Source organism: Microcaecilia unicolor, chromosome 14, assembly GCF_901765095.1.
Source record: "Microcaecilia unicolor chromosome 14, aMicUni1.1, whole genome shotgun sequence".
Taxonomy (NCBI): domain Eukaryota; kingdom Metazoa; phylum Chordata; class Amphibia; order Gymnophiona; family Siphonopidae; genus Microcaecilia; species Microcaecilia unicolor.
The window spans coordinates 10,109,805-10,128,176 of record NC_044044.1 but is presented as its reverse complement, the minus strand read 5'-3'; the positions used below and the strand labels follow the sequence as shown (position 1 = coordinate 10,128,176).

At 41.7% G+C, this 18,372-nt stretch overlaps 1 protein-coding gene across 2 annotated transcripts in view; it reads right to left on the bottom strand.

Moving 5' to 3' along the window:
- KIF1C (kinesin family member 1C) overlaps positions 1–18,372 on the bottom strand; it is a 199,345-nt gene that overhangs the window by 35,056 nt on the left and 145,917 nt on the right. For both annotated transcript variants that reach the window (XM_030187259.1, XM_030187260.1), the window contains exons 11-13: positions 17,433–17,511; positions 9,694–9,839; positions 2,003–2,184 (exon numbers count right to left, since the gene is read on the bottom strand). In XM_030187259.1, the coding sequence (XP_030043119.1) occupies positions 2,003–2,184; positions 9,694–9,839; positions 17,433–17,511 (407 nt within the window). The remainder of the gene's footprint in view (positions 1–2,002; positions 2,185–9,693; positions 9,840–17,432; positions 17,512–18,372) is intronic.

Below are 18,372 nucleotides of genomic sequence, written 5' to 3'. Positions count from 1 at the left end.
AGAGCCCTGGTTTATTCATATTCAAATTTAAATCACTATTTAGCCAAATACAGATAATGTATTTGGGGCATTATTTGGGGTCAAACTGAATAGAATACAAATATTTGGTACAACCTATGACTATGTAATATCGCTGGTGCCTGCATAACTTCTGGTCCACCCCACTCTGCCCTTGGACTGCCCCTGCACTACCCAGATTATGCCAGGGTGATCTGCCTAGTGCCGCTGGATAACAGTGGACTGCCAGCTGACCATAATTTAACCAGGCAAAAGCCTCTCCTGAATATTAGGCCCTATGTATTTTGCCCACTTAGGCACTAATTAGGCACTCCCCCTTGATAAAGTCAATACGAAACGGGGACCTGTCGGGGTTTTTTTTTTTTAATTTATTTGTAATTTTAATGAATTTTACAAGATACACTTGTACAGAAAAGGAGTATTATCATACCATACAAGAAAATATTTTATAAAGAAAATCTATTAAATGATAATTACTGCTAAAGTCCACAATTATAGGCAAGGCACAATTCAAAAATTGGTTAACCTAGGAAAAAATGAATAGAACATGTTCCCACTTATCCTATCACGGAGTAGATACTAATGGAGGAAGCACAAGAGAGTTTACGGCTGGTTCTTGTCTGGAGTCTAGGAATTTTGCTAACTGATCACTCTCAAAGAAAACATATTTAATTGATTGAAATTTAACAACACATTTGCAAGGAAAATTAAGCCAGAAAATTCCCCCCTGTAACAATACACGATCACGAAGTTTCAAAAAAGACTGACGTCTTTTCTGAGTTTGTCTAGCAATATCAGGAAATACTTTGACTTTGCAATTCAGAAAGACTTCATGTCTATGTTTAAAGAAAGTTTTCAAGATCCAGTCCCGATCCGGCTGTAGAACAAAGTCTATAATTAATGTAGCAGGTTGTACTCCACATAGTTCATAAAGTCAATACGAAACGGGGACCTGTCGGGGTTTTAAGAGCGCACCAACTTGCCTAAGATAAGTGCAGTGTGCATTATTGAGAAGCATATTTAAAAAGTTGTGCAAGTCATTTTTTTGCCAGTATAATTAGGATGGTGGAGGCTGAGTCAATGATTAAGACATGAACACGTGCAATTGATTCACCTGTTGAGTGAAAGAAATATCATCGTGTATTATATATGAGACTCTTCCTCACTTTAGTCTAACAGCCCTTAAGACTATTATATTTGCATTTATACATTCTGTGTATATTTTTTGATATTTTGTTTCATGGGACAGAGTGAAGACCCCTAGCCGCTTTAGCCTTTCCTCATAGAGAAGTCGTCCCACCCATTTTATCATTTTCGACGCCCTTCTTTGCACCTTTTCTAATTCCAGTATATCTTTTTTGAGATGTGGCGACCAGAATTGAACATGATATTCGAGGTGCGGTCGCACCATGGAGCGATACAAGGGCATTATAATGTCCTCATTTTTTTTTTCCATTCCTTTCCTAATAATACTTAACATTCTATTTGCTTTCTTCATTGCAGTAGCACACTGAGCGGAAGGTTTGAACGTATTATCAACGACGACACCTAGATCCCTTGATGGACCTATAGCCTGATCCAGCAAGACACATCATATATAATCTAATTTTATTTCTTTTTGCAATTGTTCAAAAACTTAAGACTCTTCTAGACCTACCTCCATCTTTTTGAAGCCCACATGTATTGGAAGTCATCTATGATATCAGTCCGTAAAGATCAATAAGATCCTATGAACAAGATAACTGCAGTGTGACCAGTTTTACTGATGGCGTAATTATAATACATGCCTTGTGTACTTGAAAGTAATTAAGCTTAAGTTACTACTGAAAAAGGTGTGAGCTAAATTTAAATAAAAGAAAAACAAATGTTAACGTGCTTTACAATAGTCCAAAAGCATGAAAACATGTTCAGGGAAAATACAGGTTTTACTGTGATGTACGGACCCTTGTGGCACTGTGTCCAAAAACAACCCCTCTGCAAATACCTGTAGTCTTTCCATAGCTTCTTCTGTGCAGATCTCCTGCTCATCTAGGTCTGTGTATGCTTCCAGCTGTCCATTAAAGGTTGGCGAAGGTGGGGTCTGGTCCATTTTAGCCGAGGTGGAATGGAAAGGTAACGCTGGCAACTCTGCTCCATCACCAACACTGCTGTGTTCAATCTTCAGATCTTTCTCATATGAAAGAAACAGACAAAGGAGAGAAAAAACACAGTGTAAAGCAAAGTTGCTCACCTGTAAGGTGTTGTTCGAAGAGAACAGTCATACATGTTTGTAAACAAACTAGATTCTTGATGTGTGTGGTTCTGTCATTCCAATGGTACCAGTAAGAATACAATTTCCCAAGCTTTCTAGGAAAAGTTCTTAAGCTCTACTGAGCATGTTGTGGCTCTTGAGCATAAAATACAGCATGTCTTAGTTCTACAATTAAACTAATAAACTTAAATATAGAAGGGGATGAGGAAGGGTATTTACTTCCTCTTTTCTTGTACAAGTGTGGAAAAGTCCTGAAAAATCAAAATATTTCTATTATTGTATTTCAACGAGTCGCACTTGAGCTTAAAACCTTTGAGGATTTCCACTTTGTGGCGATAATTTAAGATTTTGGCAATGACTACACGTGGGTGATTGCGATCTTCCAGCCGATGGCCCACGCGGTGCGCCCTTTCTATCACTACTGGGCCCATCGTATCTGTAAGTGCCAGTTCTTTGGACAGCCAATTTTCTAGCCAAGTTTCCAGGTTTCTCTCAGGGAATACTTCATCCGGTCCAACAATTCATATGTTATTCATGCGTGCCCTGTTTTCAGTCATCGAGCAGGTTTCTCTGCTCTGTGAGTTGGCGGCGCATGTTAACTATGTCTGGGCCGAAACCGCGCGAGTCATCCTCCACCACCGAGACTCGCGTCTCCAAGTCTCCCACGCGGATTCCCATTCCATCCAACGCGGTCTGGTATGATTCCAATTTATTGGTAAGCGCTAACCACTTGGGTTCCCATGCCTTTTCGACTGCTAGGGTAAGCTGGGTTAGTTGAGCTTCTATGAACGCGGGTCCGGGAGCCACAGCTTCTTCCGCCATTTTACCACTCACTTTGCTCTTTTCTTTCTTCGCAGATTTTTGAGCCATGTCTGCCTGAAGCACTTTTAGGTATTTTTCCATATAATGGAGCGATTCCGTAGGTTCCACCTCAATATTTATTACTTTAGTGGAGGTCGGGGTCTTGGAGCTTCGACAGCACGCTGTTCTCTAGCTCATGACGTCACCGGAAGTCCTGAGAAAGGGTATTTAATAAAGGAAGAAAAAGAACAGCCAACACCAAAAGGGAAGGGATGTTAAAGAGAAAAAATTTATAAATTGGAGGTTAACAAGATACTAATCTGTCTGTAATTTGTGGGAACAAGTACTTGGAACACCCTTTGGAAGAAGAAACGTTCTTTGTGTTACACCTGGCTGCCTCATCAATTGGTTTTTGCAGTTTATGAGGTCTTGATACAGAAACGTTAACTGAATCAAAAAACTTCATCTGCGTCGGGGGTTTTCTAATTTGGGGTTCTTGTTAACCTGCTTTCCAAATCTTATTGCTACTTTAGGCCATTCCACAAATTTCATGTTTGTTTTTTTCCAAATTCTCCAATACGATGGGTAGCCATTCTGCTTCTTGGTTGTGCTCTGCAGGTGGTCTTTGCTGTGGTATTTTTACCATACTAATGCTTTTTCCCAGTTCCATAACTGCATTCTCTCTAAATAGCTTATTTTGATGTCTCTCTCTCTCTCTCTGTTTTATTTATATCTCTGCAGATTTTGTGCTTCTGCTACTTTCAATATTACTGGAACATACGAATTTAGGGTTGTCTGCTGTTAATGAAGTTTTAGGTTTTTGATCTTAATCCTTTGAAATACCAGGGATACCTCTGCACGCAGCGATTTATTTTCACATTTATTTTATTTGTATCCCACATTTTCCCACCTATTTGTAGGCTCAATGTGGCTTACATAGTACCGGAGATGTGTGAACAAATACAAAGTGATGTTGTGGTAAGATAAAGTTCATGTGGCACAGCCACATTAGGGAATTGTACAGCGGAAGGGTTGTGTTATGTCCATTACATACTTTAGTTTGGTTGTGTTACAGAGATCGGGCATTTAAGTTGGATCGGTAGGGTATGCCTTTTTGAACAGGTTACTTTTTAGTGTTTTCCGGAAGTTTAGGTGGTCGTACGTCGTTTTCAGGGCTTTTGGTAATGCGTTCCACAGTTGTGTACTTAAGTAGGAAAAACTGGATGCGTAAGATGATTTGTATTTAAGTCCTTTACAGCTTGGGTAGCGCAGATTTAGGTATGTTCTCTTTTAGTTATCTTTCTCTTTTTCTTCTGGCCCTGTATCCTTGTTCGTGGGATTCCCTCAGTAATTTTATTTATTGGAATTTATTAACGGCATTTACAAAGAGATTCACCCAAGGCAACGTACAACAATAATTTCTGCTGCAGAATATTGTATCTGATTTATTACCATTATTACCGATGGCTGGTCCTTTTCTACTGTATTCTTCATCTTATCATATTCTGATCCTCTGCATTAGGTGTTAAGTTCAACCTGGGTCATTCTCTCTCCTGGAACCCACCCAGCATATGATCTATTTCCACGTAGGTTAGGCACTCAACCGTCAAATTCTCCACCTCCAGGTCCTTCCCCTGCCTGTCTTCTTCCTCGTTATTTGACTTCTTGGCTTGTCCTACCTTTGTCTCATTCTCTTGTTTTTGCATCGTCCCAGTATTCTGTTCTAAGCCGCCTATTGTTCTACAATGACTTTTCTGTTGTGTTTCTTTCTAGATCCCTTCTTTGTCACTGTGTACTAGCCATTTTCTGGTGCTCCTTTTTAGACCCTCTTTTTTCTCTCTACACCAGCTTTACTTTTTATGTTCTTTTCTGATGCTTCCCTTAAAATTGCTAGATACACTTTTCTTCTGATGCTCTTGCCTAGGTCTCCTTATTCTCTGCTTCTTTTCCTACAAAAGTCCTCAATTGTTTTAAGATGTTATCACATATATTCTTCTTTACTTTCATCTTTAAAATTAGAGATCTTAAATTTGCACTGGTTGCTTTGTGCAGCTTTTTTCTGTGGCAATATTCCTCTTTCTTCCAGTTTTTGGCAGACCCCCTTTCTATACCCTCTTGATTTATATACATGGTTTGTAGTGTTATCTACGGGGATCTAATTAATTGTAATTAATCCTCCTAACATTTTCTTATCTGCTGTGGTTTCCAACATGTTGCAGTGGGTACAAAATTGCAAAGGTGATTTCAGTCTGTTGGATATTGATTAGGACATCCTGGCTTTGGTGTCACCGAGAAGCAGGATTCCTGGATTCTCTTCCTGAATAATTGTTACAGCAACTAGTAACAGAACACACAGGAGAGGAGACAACACTGAATGTGGTGCTTACCCATAGGGAGTGTGTTTCTGATGTTCAGCAGGTGATCACCTGGGATCCAAGAATTACTGAATGGGGTGTGGTTCAGAAATAGAACATAGGCTGTGGAGGGAGGAAGTGACATCACCCAGGTAATGGATGCTTAGTTGGTAGGCTCCTCCACACCCACAACAGCTAGTAAAAAGAAGTACTTGTAACCACAAGGCAACTGATGGCAAGCAAGAAATCCAAACTGGACCTGACAATTTACGTATATTGGCCAGCAGAGTAGCCAGAGCAGGCGAGCTCCAAGATGGTACTAGGGCACGTGGAACCAGAGTTGACCAAGGAGCATCTTGTGGCATTGCCTGATCAAGAAAGTGAATCTCAGCCTTTAAGCCATGAAGAACTACAGGGCTGGTTGGCAGAGCTGAGTACGGAAATAATAAGCATAAAGCAGAATATACACACCGATATGGACAGTTGCATAAAAAAATCAACGTTACTCCTTTGCTTATAGAAAAACATTGGTTACCTATAGAACAAAGAATCACTTACAAGATATTGCTACTCACCTTTAAGACGTTTAAAGTGGGTTTCCTGGATTACTTGATCACCCTTACAATCCCCTACACTCCATTATGAGTCCTTTGTTCTATAAACGATTATTGATTGCTTCTTCCTGGCCCAAAACAGGCACACCTTGAATCTACGAGGCATAGTGCTTTTTATTTTACTGCCTCTGCTTTTTGAAACAAGTTACCACTTCCTGTCTGCGGCATTTCCTCTATTAAGGAGTTTAAGACAACTATAAAAACATGGCTATTTGAGCGAATGTTTCATCCTTGAATTTCCAGAGTACAGTTTCACTCTCTCTCTCTCGGAGAGTCTTAAGACTCTTTTTTATTTGCTGAATTTAGCAATTATTATTTGGTTGTCGATTGGACCTGTTTTTCTTGTGTGGATGTTTTTCCACACAAGATGGTGAAAATCAGGTCCACTGAAACAACTTAAAAGTCCAAGGGGTCTCTGAGGTGGAGAAGGAACAGAACATAGCGGAGCTGATACAGAGTATTTGTCACTAATTCCTTCTCACTGCAGATCAGGCAACTGAATTGCCCTCCATAGATTCTGAGTGTGTACACCAGGCATTGGGCCTCAAATCCTCGGGCAACCCAAGAGACATAGTAGCCTGCTTCTTGAAATTTCCAATTAAGGAAGCTTAGCTGAAATTGGGTGGCGGAGCAGTTGGGGGGAAGAGGGGGTGGTGGTTGGGAGGTGAGGATAGGGGAGGGCAGACTTATACGGTCTGTACCAGAGCCGGTGATGGGAGGCGGGACTGGTGGTTGGGAGGCGGGAAATACTGCAGGGCAGACTTATATGGTCTGTGCCCTGAAAAGGACAGGTACAAATTCAAGGTACGGTATACACATATGAGTTTATCTTGGGCAGACTGGATGGACCATGCAGGTCTTTTTCTGCCGTCATCTACTATGTTACTATGTTACTATGTTGCATGGCAAACAAGGTGGGCCATATACTGTGGGAAGAAGTGGAACTTTTTACAGACATTTCAGCTATAATGCTCTGTGAGCAAAGAGATTTTGGATATCACTGGCAATATCCATTTGGCCTGACTTTCCCTCTGCTTAATCAACTGCATAAAGTTTCCACACTACAAGAAACTCAACAATTGCTATGGTAAGCTAAGCTACTTAAAGAACCCTTAAGAGACTGGTACCGCAGCACAAGATCCATCACGTACAGTGCTGGCGGAGGGTTGATCAAAAGAGCCGTCAGCTGCAGTATAATTCAGACACTCCAAGAGGGGACACTGAACAACCAGACTGATTAATTTCTGAAGCGGTATGACCAGGCTAATAATAAGATGCGCTCTTATGTTTACGTAAGGAATACACAAGTGAGATTTATACTATGATGAGCTATTTCTTATCTAAGATATGAAATGTTGTACTATTGAAGGGCTTATTTCCAAAACCCTCTAAGACCAATGCAACTAATATGGACTTAGCGGGTTCTGGAAATAAGCCCTTTAGTAGTTGACTGCTGTTCATCAAATATTAAGCTGCTACAGTTTGGTATGGCTCATTATCACAGTGGAAATTAGGGATGGGATTGTAGGGGTGAACATTTCCTTCTTTGACTTACAGGGGCCTATCAAGCTATGGGAGGGGCTGGGATGGGGAGGGGGTGCGGAAGGATGTAGAATTTCAAGAACGGGGATTAGTCGGGCCGAAGCTGAGCTCTCCCTGCACACAAAAGGCATGGTTGCGGATATCTCTGTCATCTCTATCAGCGGTGCCAGGCCAGATGAGGCGATTACTTAACTGCAGGAGCAGGGAGCAAAATCAGATCTAGCTCCCTTAGGAGAATCGGTGGTGACCCTGGAAAGAATGTGGAGGACCCTACAGGCACTCTCTGTGACTGTGCTGCGAACACTGCTCAACATATAGTGACAATGGTGAGCAAAGTAGGTGTCCCTGGTCCCCATAGCAGCCTGACTGTGCTTAACTTTACACTGGAAGCAGCAGGACATGTCCACCAAGAAACAGCTTATATTGAAAATAGATCACATCTATCTGATGACAAAACTGACAACTCTTCACAAAGGTTGATTGGTTCTATCTGAGCATTTAAACACCTTATGGATTGTGGAGGCGCCTTTCACCTTAGATGAAGTTCATGGATAAGAATGGGGGAGGGGTTCTTTTTTGATGGCTCCTACCACTGCCTGTTCCCTCACTGAGTTCTTCATAGCGTTGGGGGGGGGGGGGGGGGGGGGGGCAGGGAGCCTCTAAATGTATATACTAGAGTGAATTGTCCTGTTCATTAGTTCCTATACCCTTAACTTTGTTTCACTTGGACTTGCTGATTGTAATTGTCCAGCTTGTTATTCATGGCTTCCATTATTTAAAAAAAAAAAAAAAGTAATTTATTCTGTCAAACCTTCTCCGATAACTATGGACACTTTCTGGGACACTTTGGTGAAGTCAGAGACATTTTTGGAACAGAAATTTCTTCTTCCGTCTACTCAGATATAAACTTCAGCTGTGTGCAGCCACATAAATCCCAACTCTCTATACTTGACTACCAAAGTCTACTCTACCACGAAGGAACTCTAACGCAACACCACTCTCTCTCTAATTCCGAATATGAACTCTTTTTACTTCACTGTTTAATCTACTATGCCAATCATGATCTCTAATGTAATACCACTTGTATCTCTCACTCCGGAAATGGCAATTGCCATGATGGAACAATGTAAGCCACCTTGAGCCTGCAAATAGGTGGGAAAATGTGGGATACAAATGCAACAAATAAATAAATATATTCCCTCCTTGTACTTGCACGCTACAGCATTTATGAATGCCCTTACTGAATAGCTCTTAGGACGCCTACATGTGTACATGATACTTTCTGGCTCATATATGCAAAGGGGCGCCTAAACCCAGGTGCCTAATTACAGAATTACTCTTTACATGAGTTCCTTATCTTTTGCAACCCCCTACCCCAGGTAAGTAGGAAAACTAGATTTATGTCCTTTGTGTTTGTAAAGAAACCACAGGTAGAAAGAAGGATGGAACAGGGAAGCAGAACAAATATGATAACTTTTGGGGTAATTTTGTAAAGCTTTTTTACAAGTAAAACCTGTTTTACATGAGAAAAAGGCTTTTATAAAACTGTGTGACTGCATACAAGTGTAAAAAGTAGTACATACACAGAAAGAATGTGCCTACTCTTACACCATCTGCATGTAGGAGTTCCCTGGAATCTGGATGGAGCAGAAGGGGAGTGTGATGTATAAACACATTTCATACCTCCTACTTTGAAGCAGAAATAAATATATGCATCTACACTTGTGCTCTATTGGGGCTAGATCATGGTTCCTATTTTTTTTAAAGGCACACAGGCACCTATCTAGCTTTTTAAAATAGGCCTGAATTACGTGACAAGTCCCCCCCCCCCCCCCCCAAAAAAAAAAAAAGTGCTTGGGGGAGGGGAGTTATCAACTTGGGCAACCATTAAGATGAGTTATTTTACCACAAGTCGTGCCATTTTAGCACAGGGTCTCATTGCATAAAATGGGACCCTCTGCAATTTGTGGTAAAATAACTGGTTTTAATGGTAGCCCTTGTTGATAACTTCTCCCCAAGTGTCTTGTTATAAAATTACCCCCTTAAAGACTCAACAGCTAGACACTCTTCCCCCTGCCTGTCTCTTCTCTCACAGTGAACGAGCGACTATTACCTCCTAATGCAACAGCAGACAGTCCCTGGGCAAAGAGCAGCTCTCGCAGCCGCGCCACCTCCTCCTTTAGCTCCCGGATCAATCGGGCATTTGGATCCTCATTGATCACTGCATTGCATTTGATCTGCTTGGCCCGATCAGCATACCTTAAAAATCAAAGTACATTTCATCAAAGGCTTCAATTCACTTAGGACCAAAATCATGCGTCATGATAATAGAGCAATTTTACACAGGCCATGGATGTGCTGCAGGAATGGGAGCAGGGAGGAGGAAAACTTGTAAATGCACTTATTACTCAAACAAAAGTCATACTACATCATACCTTCTTTCCCACAAAAACAGAAATAGCAAAGACACAGGCTCACCAATTCATATGAGGAAGGGTGTGTAGTGGAAGTGAATTTTAAAGATTGATTTTCAACTCTGCCTTGACCGACAAGTGCACTCGGGGTCTGTATTTTTGATTAAAAGTAATTCTGTTTAAAAATGATTGTTTAACTTTGTGTGAAAATAAGTTGGAATGTAGAAGATAAGACACCGCTCTAATTAATTTGGTATGTGAAGGGAGAGGTGAAGCCTGTTTCGAGTTCACACTGGCCACGTGGACTGAGAAACATGTGATCACATTCCCACAGTATGGCTTATTTACCAAAACAGAGAAATTCTCAAGCATTCTGTAATTTTCCTTAGCTCTGAACATGAGTTCTAAGCCTAACAAAAAAGGGGGGGGGTTTTTACAGTGAAGCTGGAAGCTCATCTATGGGTAGACGCATTGCATAGAACCAGACTCCTGGTCAAACTCCAGCTTCGCTGAAAGAGAGGCTTCTCTCAGCTGATGTAAAAAGCCTGGATGATGTAAGGACCAATGATGGATGTATGTATAATATAGTGTATTATTGCTTCTTTTCCTGGTCTAGAAACTCCTAGCATTGCTTGGATGTAGGGACCAGTGATGTAACATACATATATATATATATCATTGTGCATCTTAGATCTTAGAACCTCTAATAAAAGTCTCATTTACCTAATACGAATCCAAAAGAATTCACAGTATTTACAGAGTAGTCTGTGTCAGTAAAGCAGGCTGTAAAACCAGGGCAGAACAGGGTGCCTCTTCTGCAGCCTTTTTCCTCACCTTTTCCCCAAATCTACTTGATTTAAAAATATTAAGATGTGTCATGCAGAATCAGGTCCGTGAAGGCCAGCATCTAATCTAAAAGCCAATTTAGAACAATAGAAAACACCTGGTAGGTCCCAAAGAATAGGTCCATTCCCTGTTGCTCACCCTCAGGAGTAAATAGTGGCTTTTCCAAGGCTACGGAGATAATGGTTTATGAACTTATCCTCCACAAAGTTGTCCAACCAGCTTTTAAACCTAGCTATGACAGATACCTTTTCACCACATCTTCCAGCAATAAATTCCTGAGGGGAAAAAAATCTTTTCCCAATTTGTTTTCAATCTGCTGAAAACTAGTTTTGGGGAGTGTACCCCCTATTGTTAAATGTAAATAACTATTCCCCATTTACACTATCCCTTTCACAGTTGCCTTTTTCACGTTGAAGAAAGCTAACAGTGTTTCTTCATAAGGGAACTATTCTATCCATTTTATCATTTGTTTCCCATCTATAATCCTCTTCTAGTTTCCTTATATCTTTTTAAGATTGAGGGAACAGAACAGTAAAAATACTGAGTGTACAGTCACAAGATGGATTAAGATATTCTTCATTTTCTTCTCCATTTCTTTTGGAATATTTCCTAGCATTCTATTTGTGGATTTTTTTTTTTGTCTACCACTGCTCTCACACAGCAATCTGTCCCAAGCTTTGTGATACATAAAATCCATTTTATGTATCACTTACCCTGCCGCCCACAGAGAAACCTCATTACAGGTAAGCAACTTCACTTTCACTACTACAAGCAGGATGAATCAGCCACACAATTGTGCTATTCCTAGAGCTACTAATAATTACTAAGTTGTTAATTGAATCCTTATATAGCATGTACAGGGTTCTCTCTTTTTTTTTTTTTTTTGTGGGAGAGTTAACATCTGAATCAAATCAACTGTGCATTGCTTAACCAAAACACACTGTCCTAATGGGAATTTTGATTGAGACAGTAATTCAAGTAAAGGTATGCACTGATGACCTTGCTACAACTTTGTATACTCTATTGATAAAGATGAGCTGAGGTGGAGATACTTCAAAATTTAATGTACTTTAATTTAAAAGTTATGAGCCAGCATTTTTATAACAGAAAGAAATACAAGTTGATAATTAGTTTGGCAGAGTTTAAAAAAAGGTTAGACGGTTTTCTAAAGGACAAGTCCATAAACCGCTACTAAATGGACTTGGGAAAAATCCACAATTCCAGGAATAACATGTATAGAATGTTTGTACGTTTGGGAAGCTCGCCAGGTGCCCTTGGCCTGGATTGGCCGCTGTCGTGGACAGGATGCTGGGCTCAATGGACCCTTGGTCTTTTCCCAGTATGGCATTACTTATCAGCTGAATAATGTTCTCTTTAAGAACGGGCAACACAATCTTGTTGTTGGGAAGCTTTTGAGCACATAGCCTGTCAAAAATTAGAGGAAACATTGCTCAGAACCCAGGAATCTTTTGTGATCTGTTTTCACTACTGAAGAAAGAATTGTATCTGACCCTCAGGATTCAGGAGGGACACTGGCTGTGATGATAGGGGACAGTCCAAAAGTAGTAGTTTGTTTCAACTACACAGGTGTGGGCTGCTATAGTTGCGCTCTCTCCCAGCAATGGGGCTTGGTAATTTGAGATTTAGATAAAGAATTGGAGAATATTTAGCACAAACATGGTTCCCGCGCAGCCTCTACGTCTCAATCTACACTGGCTCCCAGTAAGAGAGCGAATCGCTTTCAAGCTCTGCACCTTAACGCATTAAAATAATTTACGGTCTAGCTCCGGAATACATGATTCCTTTAATAGACCTCCCACCTAGAAATGCCATCAACACAGCCCGCACCTATCTCCAACTTCATTATCCGTCTTGCCGGGGTGTCAAATACAAGCTTCTTTTTGCCTCTACTTTTCACTATTCCAGCCCGAAGACTTGGAATGCTTTACCTCTGAACCTAAAATCTCAATCTGACCATCACCTTTTCAAGATGATGTTGAAAACGTTCCTTTTTGAAAAAACTTACTCCATTAGTAATTCTGCTGTTTAGTCACCCTAATTGCTGTTAGTGTTCTCTCCTTATTCTGCTGTAAAATTCATGTGTTGTACTTCTCTACTTTTGTAATTCATGAAAGCCACATTGTGCCTGCATTTGTGGGAAGATGTGGGGTATAAATGAACCATAAATAAATAATAAATAAATAAATCAAAGGTGATATTGTTCCTTGGTCAGATCGCGTTTTCCTATCAACAAAATGAAGTTGGGACAGGGAAAAATCGAGAGACTGGCATGTAGAGACTGGAGAACTATCACTAGTGAAAAGTTGAAGAGGGCTGTTAATATAAATGAATCTGATCTATAAGGACAAGATGTGGCACTAGCACTAGAAAATGGAACTGGAGTGGAGGAGTGGCCTAGTGTTAGTGCAGTGGACTTTGAACCAAGGGACCCAGATTCAAGTCCCATTTTAATCCTTTTATTTTATAATTGTAATCCCTCCAGAAACAGAAAAATACCTACTGTACTTGAATGCACGCCACTTCAATACTGGTGTGGAGGAGTGGCCTAGTGGTTAGGGTGGTGGATTTTGGTCCTGGGGAACTGAGGAACTGAGTTCGATTCCCACTTCAGGCACAGGCAGCTCCTTGTGACTCTGGGCAAGTCACTTAACCCTCCATTGCCCCATGTAAGCCGCATTGAGCCTGCCATGAGTGGGAAAGCACAGGGTACAAATGTAACAAAAATAAAATAGATACTATTGGAGATTCTACATGGAATGTTGCTATTCCACTAGCAACATTCCATGTAGAAGGCTGCGCAGGCTTCTGTTTCTGTGAGTCTGACGTCCTGCACGTATGTGCAGGACGTCAGATTCACAGAAGCAGAAGCCTGCGCGGCCACATTGGTGATCTGCAAGGGCCGACTTCTAGTGGAATAGCAACATTCCATGTAGAATCTCAAATAGTAGCAACAGTGGAGGAGTGGCCTAGCGGTTAGGGTGGTGGACTTTGGTCCTGGGGACCTGAGGAACTGAGTTGGATTCCCACTTCAGGCACAGGCAGCTCCTTGTGACTCTGGCCAAGTCACTTAACCCTCCATTGCCCCATGTAAGCCGCATTGAGCCTGTCATGAGTGGGAAAACGCGGGATACAAATGTAACAAAAAAAATAAAAAATAAACTCTTGCTTTATGACAGTAGCAGAAAACAGTTAAGGAATTTAGGAGAAAAAGGCCGGCTTGGATTCATCCTGGTCTGACACTTTAAAAACAATCTAGACCAGCGTTTCCCAAAAGTGCGCCACAGCAAACTCTCAGGGGTGCTGCGGCATATTTTCCCCATCTCCCTCCCATCGCCACCCAAGCCACTACTGCTGCTTCTGTCTATGAGCGGCAGTAGCAGCAAAACAAGCTGCAGCCACTGTGGGGCCAGATTCTCCATACACGTGGCTGACGGTCCCGCCCTCTAGGACATCACTTCCTGTTATGGGGCACATCCGGCAGCCATGTGAATAAAGAGTTCTGCCTTGTGCTGGCTGTAACTTGCTTTGTCTAGAGAAGCAGCAGCGGCAAGGATGGGTATGTATGGGGAAGGGGGGACAGAGAGGAGGCAGACGCTGAATTGGGGGGAGAAACAGAAAGGGACTCAGGCTGGATGGAAGGGGAGAAAGAGAGCAGAGAGTGGGTAGAAGTGGGGAATGAGGGAGGGCAGAGGCTGGATGAAATTAGGGACAGAAGAAGGGCAGAAGCTGGATGGAAGGGAGGATAGAAGGAAGGCAGAGACACTGGATGGAAAGGAGGAAGGGGGGGCATGTGTAGGAATGCAGGCATCAGTGGCTGAAGCATGCTATCAATTTGTTCGCTGCACAAGCAGCATGGAGCTCGGGCCTCAGTTAGCAGACCTCTTTGACTGGCAGGGCTTGGGCATCCCTGCCAGCAAAGGAGGACTCAACATTATTGGGGGGGGGGGGGAGACCTGAGAGGAAATGTGTAGCCTAGGGGTGGCGGAGCAGGTGGGGGGAAGAGGGGTGGGTGGTTGGGAGGGAGGGAGGCGAGGATAGTGGAGGGCAGACTTATACGGTCTGTGCCAGAGCCGGTTATGGGAGGCGGGAAGTACTGAATAAGGCAGGTACAAATCAAGGTAAGGTATACACATATGTTTGTCTTGTTGGGCAGACTGGATGGACCGTGCAGGTCTTTTTCTGCCGTCATCTACTATGTTATGTTACTATGACCCAGGAAAGTTTGGAAACCGCTGATCTAGACAATTTGAAAGGAAGTGGGGAAAAAGTTAGAGATGATGAAACACTGACAAAATATAAAGAACCAATTAGCAATCTATATAGAGGATATCTGGAAAGCAAAAAAGTGTTTATTACTAATCAATTAAATATGGAAGAGGATAGAACTAGACATTTGTTTGAAATCTTAAAGAAATGTACTAATGCTTCAAGATCAAATTTAAAAACTAAATCAGGCATGACAGCAAATCACTTTTCTCAGGTTGTTTTTTTAAGATAGGATTGAAATTATCAGACAGAAAATGGAATGGAATATAGATTTGGATCATCTGAGAGAGAACCTTTATAGTAACTACTCTGATCACTTAGAACAGAGTGGAAACAGAGACAAATCCCCAAATTTCTTGATACCTACTCAAAATTTTATCACATCTTCTGGAAAAACAAATTGACAAATACTTTGCATCAGTTCAGTGTGGTCACAGTGAAAGAGGAAGAAGAGATGCTTGCTAAAATTAAGGCTCTGTCATGTCAATTGGACCCCATTCCTGCAGGTTTGCTAAAAGAAGGTAAAGACTGGGTGGCACCTCTTGTCTTATATTGTTAATAGCTCTCTAAACACAGGGTATTGCACTGAAACCCCTGAAACTTGATATTGTACAACCAATTTTTAAAGGTGGCAAGTTGGATAAAGGATCCTCCTCTTCCTACAGACTGGTTTCACAATTACTATAAGTAAGTTTTCTAAAAAATTTGTTTACTTTCAACTCTCTGACATGTTGATACTGTGGTGTTCTTAGTAACAGACCATTAGGCTTTCGAAAAAAAACATGGAACAGAAACAGTACTAATTTCTCTTGCTAATGACATTAGTCTGGATAAACGAAGGGATGTGTTACTTCTCTTACTAGATTTAACAGCGACCTTTGATACTATAAATCAACATTTACTCATGAAAAGATTATTTGAGTTAGGGTTTCATGGAAGCGTTAGCAACTGAATTACATCCTTTCCCTTCAGATAGATCTCAACATTTGGAACGGGTGAAATTCAGATAGTATCTCTTTCTTGCGGTCGCCCACAGTATAAGCCTATTAGACAACTCAGGTCATCTCAAAACAAGTTCCCTTGAAGGAAAAATAATGTTAAACTACAAAGTACCAGGCCTTGTGAAAGGCATTTGGGGGCAATGTCTCTTTTGCAGAAATGGACAGGAGCAACTTGGATCACTCCTGCCTACTCATCTCTCCCTACATTCCTCCCCGTGAACTCCGCTCTCTGAACAAATCTCTCTTGTTGTCCCCCTTCTCCTCCACCGCTAACTCCAGACTTCGTTCCTTTTGTCTTGCTGCACCTTATGCCTGGAACAGTCTTCCCGAACCCATACGTCTAGCTCCTTCTTTACCTGTTTTTAAATCTATGCTGAAAGCTCACCTTTTCACTACTGCCTTTGGCTCCTAACCACTGCTCATTTGCTCTCCTCCTCCCTGTTCCTCTCTACCCTAATTCCCTTGCCTGTAATGTCTTGTCTGTCTGTTTTACCTAGATTGTAAGCTCTTTGAGCAGGGACTGTCTCTCTATGTCAAGTGTTCAGCGCTGCGTGCGTCTGGTAGCGCTATATAAATGCTATTAGTAGTAGTAATAGTACTCCAGATCCAATTTCAAAATGGTTCAATGGGATGTCATGGCAGCCATTTTGACTGCAGAGCCGGCTTGGACAGGAGTGACTTGGAATCACTCCTGTCCCGATGAGGTCACTGGACTACCAGGGTTTATAAAGTAGGCCCTAGGAGAGCCTACCAGGTTGGAGGCTGGCAGCAGGGTCCACTTTTGGTCAAGGAGGCAACGTGGGGCCCACTTTTGGCTAGGAGGAGAGGGTATTCAGTTTCAGCCAAAAATACACCGACATTTTCAGCCAAAACCAAAACAAGGCCAAATTCTAATTTCAGGCCAGTTTTGGCGCCGATAACAAAATTCTAATTCAGTCAGCCACTACAATGGACCTCAATTCTAAGCCAGGGTATTGTGGAGTATGATCTCAATGTCTTAAATTTACTGCTAGCACTCTCTGTAGTACTTGCATTGGGCCAAAGAGAACTTCCTTCTGCAGTTCATACGATGTAATGTGGAAATGGGAAAAATGAGTATTTGAAAGTTGCAAGTTTCAATGATAGGGCCACCACCTCACTGAAAGCTACATCGACCAGTGGTTGAGGGTTGGAAGACGGCTGAAGGCAGCACAGGTCTTTAACTAAGCTGCCAGCGATTTTGTCCTAATTAGGATTTGCTCTATTTCTTCACATCTTAGTGACAGGTTTAAGTACTGTGCACACTGAACAGCACCACAGCTTACCTGAGTGTGCTGAGGGTTTCTTCATAGTTAATATCAGCTGGACTAAGGGCTGCAATCATGGCTGTGCGCGAGTTTCCACCTATGAGAAAGGTAAAATTACTTTAGGTCAGCTTTATAATGCCAAAATGTCATAGAAGCTGAAAGTAAAAGTTACAACAGTGGAGGAGCAGCAGTGGGCTGAGAATCTAGGGAACTGATTTGATTCTCACTGTGGTTCCGTATGCTCCTAGGCAAGTCCATTGCCCCAGGTTCAAAAGCTTAGATTGTCTATAATAAATGTTAACTGCTTTGGTTGTACCACAGAAAGGCAGTATATCATATATCAAATCCTTGACTCTTGACAATATCTGAACAGTACAAGGAGTTAAAAGAATCAGAGAGAAGAATAAAATAAACAGAGATCTCAGCAAAATACAGTAATGCTAACAACATAGCAAAGTTATCATAGAACAAATACAACACAGAATCAAGCTAAAACCAAGCTGTGGTCCTTGACAAATCACAGCGGACAGCCAGGTCTGAAAATTTCTGCCTATATATATATATATATAAATTTAAATCTGGCTTAAAATCATTATATATTTTTTTTCCTTACATTTGTACCCCGCGCTTTCCCACTCACAGCAGGTTCAATGCGGCTTACATATTATATGCAGGTACCTGGGGCAATGGAGGGTTAAGTGACTTGCCCAGAGTCACAAGGAGCTGCCTGTGCCTGAAGTGGGAATCGAACTCAGTTCCTCAGTTCCCCAGGACCAAAGTCCACCACCCTAACCACTAGGCCACTCCTCCACTTGAGGTTCTACATGGAATGTTGCTATTCCACTAGCAACATTCCATGTAGAAGTCGGCCCTTGCAGATCACCAATGTGGCCGCGCAGGCTTCTGCTTCTGTGAGTCTGACGTCCTGCACGTATGTGCAGGACGTCAGACTCACAGA